Source organism: Mustela lutreola, chromosome 7 (assembly GCF_030435805.1).
Source record: "Mustela lutreola isolate mMusLut2 chromosome 7, mMusLut2.pri, whole genome shotgun sequence".
NCBI lineage: Eukaryota > Metazoa > Chordata > Mammalia > Carnivora > Mustelidae > Mustela > Mustela lutreola.
Genome location: NC_081296.1, coordinates 153,184,966 through 153,195,153, shown reverse-complemented (window position 1 = coordinate 153,195,153; position 10,188 = coordinate 153,184,966). Strand labels below are relative to the sequence as shown.

Genomic DNA, 10,188 nt, shown 5'->3' with positions numbered 1-10,188 from the left:
GGGGGCAGCAATTCCTGTAGGGGGAGCACTGACCTAGATCCTGGGGTCAGTCTCACCCCATATATGTTCATGGACACCCTACAAACAAGTATACACACTGGAAAGTTATATAATAAAAAAAATTTTTTTCAAAATTTGTCATTGGCACTAAATTAAAGGTATTCACAACGGCTTGGGTCACTGCCTTTCTGTCAGAATAGATCCCTAAGCTGAATATATAGCCAGAGGACATGCAAATAGGGCCTGTCCTCTGCTTATTTAACCAGCACAGCCAGATCCTGCAGCTGGGAGAGGAGCCCCAGGCCCGGGATACCCAAGTGTTCATTCAGTGATCAGAACAGAACACAGACAACTCACCATGGAATTTGTACTGGGCTGGATTTTCCTTCTTGCTCTTTTAAAAGGTAACGTATGGAGAAAAAAAGAAATTGAGTATGTGAGTGGATATGAGTGAGAAAAAAACAGGATATGTGATAATTTCCTGACCAAGATGTCTTCCATCTGCAGGTGTCCAGTGTGAGGTGCAGCTGGTGGAGGCTGGGGGAGACCTGGTGAAGCCTGGGGGGTCCCTGAGACTCTCCTGTGCAGCCTCTGGATTCACCTTCAGCAACTACTACATGTACTGGGTCCGCCAGGCACCAGGGAAGGGGCTGCAGTGGGTCGCAGGTATTAGCGATGGTGGAAGTAGCACATACTACGCAGACTCTGTGAAGGGCCGATTCACCATCTCCAGAGACAACGGCAAGAACACGCTATATCTGCAGATGAACAGCCTGAGAACTGAGGACACGGCCGTGTATTACTGTGCGAGAGACACAGTGATAGGCCCTCAGTGTGAGCCAGGACAGAAACCTCCCTGTTGACACAGGATGGGCTGAGCTGCAGGGGCATTCAGGGCAGCAGAGAGCACTCAGCATCCACAACAGAGACCAGACCCAGGAGCAGGTGCAGTGGGGTAGGACTTCCATTTGAGATCAGGGATTTCCTCTCCAGACTCTCAGCTGTCCACAGGGACATTTTTTTTAATTATTATTTTTAATTTTTTATTTTTTATAAACATATATTTTTATCCCCAGGGGTACAGGTCTGTGAATCACCAGGTTTACACACTTCACAGCACTCACCAAATCACATACCCTCCCCAATGTCCATAATCCCACAGGGACATTTTTTTTTCTCTTTCATCTCTCATAGCTTATGTTCTCCATGCAGCCAACTACAAGAATATAACTTTGCTTCCACACAGCAGAGATCTCACCAGTCTCTGGGGATCTTCCCTTCATCAACCTCTTCTATGTCCCATTTTTGTTCTCCACAGAAGCACATGCTGCAAATTCCCATCGTCCTTGAGAAACACCTGCACAGCCCAGGCTCTCTGCATGCTGCATGCCTCTTCTCTGCCCTCAGTGGGGCACACACAGTCCCCACATGTTTATGACTGCCCAAGTCAGTTCTTGTCCTCCTGGCTCCAGTGTATCCTCTGGCTCATAATACATGTGGGCAGACACAGGTGATCAGAAACTGCCCTTCTGTAGGCACCGCTGCATTTCCTGGATGAAAAAGGAGTCCACCTGCTATGAGGGACGCTCAGATTTCCCCATGAAACTGGTGGGATGACAATCCAGAGAGGAAAAGCCATCCCTTTCCTGCTGGGTCCTGTTCTGGTGGGGAGAGTCCATGAGAGCGTCCTTGGTGACTGTGTTTGAGACATGTTTCCCAGCTTCCACACAGGGAATCCATGTGAATCCTGAGGTCCAGCTGGCAGATCCCTGCCCACCCTGTGCTATCCATTGAATATCCATCAGAAACCACCCCCCAACCTCATTCTCTCCTTCTTCTGACTTTTCTCCCAACCTGTCCTGTATCCTGAGCCCCATGGAACTGGTGTCCTGTTACACTGTCCAGATCAGAAAGTGTCAGATAAAGAAAGGTTCAATAATGAATGTCTACCATGATGGGAGGGCACTGAAGTGGGGCTGAAATGGGGATATATGGCTTAAACCATGACCCAGAAATAAAATAATATAGCAAGTACTATATGAGACAATACTGTCACTTTGTCTCATATCCCTGCTTTTGTCCCATTGAACTGGCCAGGATTTCCCCTAGAGAATTCATAAATATCTTCTGGGATGTTTGCTCTCTTGATTTCCTATGAAACCAGTACTGATCTCCGCACATCAGAGGAGTCACAGGAATGGCCCTTCCACTCAGAGTCCTTCTACTCTTGTAACGTCGGGGGGGGGGGGGTCTGCATGGAATGCATCTTCTGTGTCTGAGGTGAATCTGTTTGCCTGTAGCTGGAGGAGGGTCAGGCCCACTCCTCACCTCAGCATGAAGCATCTTGGGGTGGTCATTCCCAAGAAGAAGGAAACTAATTAGCGGGTCTTCCGTGTGTTGGCAGCTGTCCTGTGTGTGTATTTAATACATTACAGGAATGTCTAAGAATAGTTACCAATCTAGTGTACCGGCCTCCTGTGAGTCTCCTTGTGTTGTGTTCACTGATCCAGATGAACCTGGACAAGGAGTCCCAGGTGTGCAGAACCTCACAGACTCTCTCACTTACCTGTATCACCACCAAGTTCTCTTGAGCAACTGTGGACTTTTAGTATTCTCCATTGTTCCCCAAATCTCATCTCTCAGTTTTTTCTCTGCATAATCAGCAGGCTGTCCCTAGCTGTGTTTCTTATGAGGTATATATACATTTCTTTCTGTTCTAATATACAAACATTGGCAGAAAATGTCTGATGCATTGCCTAATTGTCATATCCTTCTTTTCATAATAACCTTGGTATGTTTCATTTACTGATAACCTCTGATGAATTATTACACTATAAATCTGTATATTTTTAGATTCTGCTACTCCTGGAAGTACTATTGGAATTACTTGCATAACTGGTAACATATTTTACAGCCAAAAAGAGTTCACATAATTATATTTAACAGATGAATTTACTGTGCAATATAACTTATAAAAACAACCTAAAATAACAATCTGCTTGGGATTTTCATTCAAAATATTATAATGCCCACTTCCCATTATTTTATTATTTGTAGAGTTATTTAGTATAAAATATAAAACATAATAGTTAGGGGGAGACAAGATGGCGGGGAAGTAGGAGGAGGCCCCTTTTCAACCTGTACCCTAAAGTGAGCTGATTACCTGCCAATGAAATCCGATCACCCATGAAATCAGCCTGAGATTAGAATTATACACGTCTGGATCTCTATGGGGGCAGAAGACACCAGTGGGCAGGTACAGTGGAGTGGTAACATTGGACTAATATGGGAAGATAAACAAAAGGGGGAGGGAGCCACCAGAAGAGACCCATTGGAAATAGGAGAGCACCCTGCCACTGGGGACCAGCATTAACTTGGAGTCTGGTTGAAAGCACTCAAAAAGAACAAAGAATTGCAGGGGGAAGTTCTGGGAATCAGGGTGGTTAGGGACAGAGGCTTAAGTACCTGGACCCAGGACAGCCACCCCTGGTGCTGAGCCAGAGAGAGTGCAGTGAGGAAACCATGTATTGTTCCCTGAGCCACAAGCAGGTCTGAGAGCACTTGAGGTCCAGCTCCCATGAGGATCTGGGAGCCATGTCAGCCAGCAGAAGCACAGACTTTTTTGCAGTACCCACAGGCACACCATGTCCTGCTATTTAAGCCTGAGTCGTGCCCCACACTCTCCCATGAGAGAGGTGCATGCAAGTGCCATCCCAGTGCTCTCCCTCCTGGAAGGCCTGAGTACTGTCAGTCCAGGCCAGCAGGAAAATATCAGTGTGCTATCACTGTTTGGAACCTCTCTGGCAGTCTGGAGCTGCCCAGAGAGCCACCACTGTTGTCGTTTTGGATACAAGCAGGAGTTCCTGTGTCCCCAGGGCCGGCAACATGGGACCTGCTCTTCCTGTGGCAAAGGGGGAACTTATGTGTTCTGCAGCTCCCAGAGGGGAATAGACTGAGGTTTCTCTCTGAGAGGGAGGTCTGGGTGCAATCTCTTTCCTCTAAACCTCCAAAGACCATCAAAAGCTGTCAAGGGAAGAGAAAACAAATGAACAAACATAAAAACTTCCAGAGAACAAAGGCCTGAAAAACAGGTTTCCTCAGAGCCCACCCTCTTGAGGGGGCCTGGAGGACTTAATTCAGGGAACACTGCCTGAAAAAACACATGGCAGGCCCTTCCCCCAGGAAGCCAACCAGGGTAAAAAAAAAAAAAAAAAAAAAAAAAAAAAAGACTACAAGGGAACAACCACCAAGACTTCATAGATACAACCTTTATTTTTATTTTTAAATCATTCCCAATATTCTGGTTCATTTTTTTATAGATAATTTTTTAACCTACTTACGAACTCAATGAGATGTCCAGTACATCAAATTCCATAGAAACATTTTAACCTGAACATTTTGATACATATACCCGTTTTCCTTTTGCTTTTCTATTTTTTAATTTTTTAATTTAATTTTATTTAGTTTAGTTTATTCTTTTATAATTTTATTTTTTAATATTAATATAGAGTTAAACTTCAAGATAATCTCATTCCCCCAATGGATGCTAACGCTATAGGTAAGCCAATTTTTAATCCCCCTTTATTAGGAAAGTTGAGTCCTTTAACAAAGATATCAAGATACATGAAGAAAAATCAAAATAACCTTCCTCGCACACACTGAAAATTTATAACTACTCTCCCATCTTTTTCATCCACCAGTGTTTCTGTGTATTTGAGTTTTACTAATAGTATATAAATCTTATACTTGGAGTTCTTTTTGATGAACTTCTCGTGTCAAATACTTTTGTCACTCTTTCTGTTTGTTTTTGTTTGTATACTTCATAAATCTTACATTGGGGCCCATTTTGGCTTAGACTTCTCTCTCTTTTTTTAATTAATTTATTTATTTTCAGAAAACCAGTATTTATTATTTTTCACCACAACCAGTGCTCCATGCAATCCGTGCCCTCTATAACACCCACTACCTGGTACCCCAACCTCCAACCCCGCCACCACTTCAAATACCTCAGATTGTTTTTCAGAGTCCATAGTCTCTCATGATTCACCTCCCCTTCCAATTTACCTCAACTCCCTTATCCTCTCCAACACCCCCTGTCCTCCATGATATTTGTTATGCTCCACAAATAAGTGAAACCATATGATAATTAACTCTCTCTGCTTGACTGATTTCACTCAGCATAGTCTCTTCCAGTCCCGTCCATGTTGCTACAAATGTTGGGTATTCATCCTTTCTGATGGAGGCCTAATACTCCATAGTGTATATGGGCCACATCTTCCTTATCCATTTGTCCATTGGAGGGCATCTTGGTTCTTTCCATAGTTTGGCGACCGTGGCCATTGCTGCTATAAACATTGGGGTACAGATGGCACTTATTTCATGACATCTGTATCTTTGGAATGAATACCCAGGAGTTCAATGGCAGGGTCATGGGGAAGTTCTATTTTTAATTTCTTGACGAATCTCCACACTGTTCTCCAAAGAGGCTGCACCAACTTGCATTCCCACCAACAGTGGAAGAGGGTTCCCCTTTCTCCACATCCCCTCCAACACATGTTGTTTCCTGTCTTGTTAATTTTGGCCATTCTAACTGGTGTAAGGTGATATCTCAATGTGGTTTTAATTTTAATCTTCCTGAGGGCTAGTGATGATGAACGTTTTTTCATGTGTCTGATAGCCATTTGTATGTCTTGATTGGAGAAGTGTCTGTTCATATTGTGTGCCCATTTTTTGATATGACTGTCTGTTTTGTGTGTGTTGAGTTTGAGGAGTTCATTATAGATCCTGGATATCAAACTTTGGTCTGTACTGTCATTTGCAAATATCTTCTCCCATTCCTTGGGTTGCTCTTTGTTTTTTTGACTGTTTCCTTTGTTGTGCAGAACCTTTTGATTTAGAAGAAGTCCCAAAAGTTTACTTTCGTTTTTGTTCCTTTGCCTTTGGAGACATATCTTGAAAGAAGTTGCTGTGGCTCATATCGAAGAGAATAATGCCTATGTTCTCCTCTAGGATTCTGATGGATTCCTGTCTCACGTTGAGGTCTTTTATCCATTTTGAGTTTATATCTGTGTACCGTGTAAGAGAATGGTCGAGTTTCATTCTTCGACATATAGCTGCCCAGATTTCCCAGAACCATTTATTGAAGAGACTGTCTTTTTTCCACTGTATATTTTTTTCCTGTTTTGTCGAAGATTAATTGACCATAGAGTGAGGGTCCATATCTGAGCACTCTACTCTGTTCCACTGATCTATGTGTCTGTTTTTATGCCAGTATCATGCTGTCTTGGTGATCACAGCTTTGTAATAAAGCTTGAAATCAGGTAACGTGATGCCCCCAACTTTATTTTTGTTTTTCAACACTTTCTTAGCGATTCGGGGTCTCTTTTGATTCCATACAAATTTTAAGATTATTTGCTCCAGCTCTTTGAAGAATACCGGTGGAATTTTGATCAGAATGGCATTAAAAGTATAGATTGCCCTAGGCATTACAGACATTTTAAAAGTGTTTATTCTTCTGATCCAGGAGCATGGAATGGTCTTCCATCTTTTTGTATCTTCTTCAATTTCTTTCATGAGTGTTCTGTAGTTCCTCGAGTGCAGATCCTTTACCTCTTTGGTTAGGTTTATTCCCAGGTATCTTATGGTTCTGATGCTATAGTAAATGGAATTGATTCTCTAATTTCCCTTTCTGTATTTTCATTGCTAGTGTATAGGAAAGCCACTGATTTCTGTACATTGACTTTATATCCTGCCACGATGCTGAATTGCTGTATGAGTTCTAATAATTTGGGGATGGAGTCCTTTGTGTTTTCCATATAAAGAATCATGTCATCTGCGAAGAGAGAGAGTTTGACTCTTCATGGCCAATTTGGATACCTTTTATTTCTCTTTGTTGTCTGATTGCTGTTGCTAGGACTTCTAATACTATGTTGAACAAGAGTGGTGAAAGTGGGCATTTTTGTTTTGTTCCTGAACTCAACGGGAAGGCTGCAATTTTTTTCCCATTGAAGATGATATTTGCTGTGGGACTTTCATACATAGATTTGATAAGGTTCAGGAATGTTCCCTCTATCCCAATACTTTGCAGCGTTTTAATCAGGAACAGATGCTGGATTTTGTCAAATGATTTTTCTGCATTGATTGAGAGGACCATGTGGTTCTCCTCTCTTCTCTTATTAATTTTTTGTATCACATTGATTGATTTGCGAATGTTGAAACATCCTTGTAGCCCAGGGATGAATCCCACCTGGTCATGGTGATTTATCTTTTTTAATGTGCTGTTACATCCTGTTGGCTAGCATCTTGTTGAGAATCTTACCATCCATATTCGTCAGTGATATTGGTCTGAAGTTCTCCTTTTTGGTAGGGTCATTGCCTGGTTTGGGGATCAGGGTAATGCTGGCTTCATAGAAAGAGTCTGGAAGTTTTCCTTCTGCTTCAATTTTTTGAAACAGCTTCAGGAGAATAGGTGTTATTTCTTCTTTGAAAGTTTGGTAGAATTCCCCAGGGAATCCGTCAGGTTCTGGGCTCTTGTTTTTTAGGAGTGTTTGATCACTGCTTCAATCTAGTTACTAGATATCGGTCTATTCAGGTTGTCGATTTCTTCCTGGTTCAATTTTGGGAGTTTATAATTTTCCAGGAATGAATCCATGTCATCTATGTTGCTTAGCTTATTGGCATATAACTGTTGATAATAACTTCTGATGATTGTTTCTACTTCCTTGGTGTTCGTTGTGATCTCTCCCTTTTCATTCATAATTTTATGAATTTGGGCTTTCTCCCTTTTCTTTTGGATTAGTGTGGCCAATGGTTTATTGATCTTATTGATTCTTTCAAAAAAAGCCAGCTTTGGGGCGCCTGGGTGGCTCAGTGGGTTGGGCAGCTGCCTTCGGCTCAGGTCATGATCCCAGCGTCCTGGGATCGAGTCCCGCATCGGGCTCCTTGCTCCGCAGGGAGCCTGCTTAAAAAAAAAAAAAAAAAAAAAAAAAAAAAAAAAAAAAAAAAGCCAGCTTCTAGTTTCATTGATAACGTTCTACTCTATCTCTGGTTTCTACCTAATTGATCTCAGCTCTAATCTTGATGATTTCGCTTCTTATGTGTGGGGTTGGTTTGATTTGTTGTTGATTCTCCAGTTCTTTAAGGTGTAGAGACAGCTGGTGTATTCTGGATTTTTCAATTTCTTTGGGGGAGGCCTGGATGGCTATGTATTTCGCCCTTAAAACCTCCTTTGCTGTATCCCATAAGTTTTGGACAGAAGTGTCTTCATTCTCATTGGTTTCCATGAATTGTTTCAGTTCTTCTTTGATCTCCTGGTGGATACAAGCATTCTTAAGCAAGGTGGCCTTTAGCTTCCAGGTGTTTGAGTTCCTTCTGAACTTTTCCTTGTCATTGAGCTCCAGTTTCAAAGCATTGTGATCTGAGAATATGCAGGGAATCATCTCAGTCTTTTGGTATCAGTTGAGTCCTGATTTGTGACCCAGTATGTGGTCTATTCTGGAGAAGGTTCCATGTACAGTTGAGAATGAGTATTCAGCTGTTGTAGGGTGGAATATTCTGTATATATCTATGAGGTCCATCTGGTCCAATGTGTCATTCAATGTTCTTCTTTCTTTATTGATTTTCTGCTTCAATGATCTGTCTATTCTTGAGAGAGTCATGTTAAGATCTCCTATGATTAGTGTATTCATATCAATATGACTCTTTATCTTGATTAACAGTTTTCTTAAGTAATCGGCTGCTCCCATATTGGGAGCATAGATTTTAAAATTGTTAGATCATCTTGGTGGATAGTCCCTTTAAGGATTATGTAGTGTCCTTCTGTATCTCTGACTACAGTCTTTAGTTTAAAGTCTAATTTGTCTGATATGAGAATCACTACCCCAGCCTTCTTTTGAGGCCCATTGGCATGAAAGATACTTCTCCACCCCTTCACTTTCATTCTGGGTGTATCTTTAGGTTCAAATGGGTCTTTTGTAGACAACATATGGATGGGTCCTGGCATTTTATCCAATCTGCAACCCTGTGCCATTTTATGGGCACATTTAGGCCATTCACATTGAGAGTGAGTATTGATAGATACGTTTTTATTGACATCGTGTTACCTTTGAAGTCTTTCTTTCTGTAGACTGTCTCTATATTTCTGTTCAATGCTATTCTTAGGACTTTTCCTCTTTTATAGAACCCCCCTTAATATTTCCTGTAGTGTCGGCTTGGTGGTTGCATAGTCTTTTAAGCCTTGCCTGTCTTGGAAACTCTTTATCTCTCCATCCATATTGAATGTCAGTCTTGCTGGATAAAGTATTCTTGGCTGCATGTTCTCTCATTTAGTGCCCTGAATATATCTTGCCAGCCTTTTCTGGCTTGCCAGGTCTCTGTGGACAGGTCTGATGTTATTCTGATGGGCTTCCCTCTCTAAGTAAGGAGCCTCTTTGCCCTGGCAGCTTTCAAGATATTATACTTACAATTATAATTCCTCAATTTGACTATCAGGTGTCGTATTGTTTTTTTGGAATGTATAATCTTGGGTGGAGATCTTTCAGCCTCTAGTACATGAACGCTGTTTCCATTTGTGAGATTGGGAAAATTTTCATGAAGGACTTGTTCCACTATATCTTCTAGACTTCTTTCTTTCTCCTCCCCTTCTTGGATTCCAATAATTCTGATGTTGGAATGCTTCATGGCATCATTTATTTCCTTGATTCTGTTTTCGTGGTTTCTAAGCTGTTTGTTCCAGGCTTCCTCCTGATCCTTTCTCTCTATCTGTTTGTTCTCCAGATCACTAATTCTATCTTCTGTCTCAGTTACCCTAGCTTTGAGAGAGTTTTGGTTAGATTGGAACTCATTGAGAGCATTGTGAACCTCCTGCCTGGTAGCTTTCAGCTCAGCCCTAACATTGTGAACATCATCTTTGGTCGCTTTCAGTTTAGCCTTAATCAATTCCGTTTGGTCATCCATGGCTTTCTTCAACCTAGCTATTGCCTAGATAATTGCTAGCCTGAATTCACTTTCTGACATATTGTCTATGTTGGTAGCCATTAGCTCTGTTGCAGAAGGTCCATCCTCTGTATTTTTCTTCTGTTGGGCATTCCTCCTACTACTCATTTTGGTGGGAGATGCCTGAACAGATGTAGCTGGATGTCTCAACTGTGGTGCAGTCAAGGTGCACCCTGGAACACTTCTGAGCAATCA

General features: G+C 41.9%; 1 gene segment (V, D, J or C); it reads left to right on the top strand.

Annotated features, from left to right (window-relative positions):
- Positions 1-261: 261 nt before the first annotated feature.
- The window catches only part of LOC131835184 (immunoglobulin heavy variable 3-74-like), a 35,261-nt gene continuing 25,334 nt past the window's right edge, over positions 262-10,188 (top strand). Inside the window, 1 exon segment of the V gene segment in view lies at positions 262-404. Coding sequence covers positions 359-404 — 46 coding nt within the window.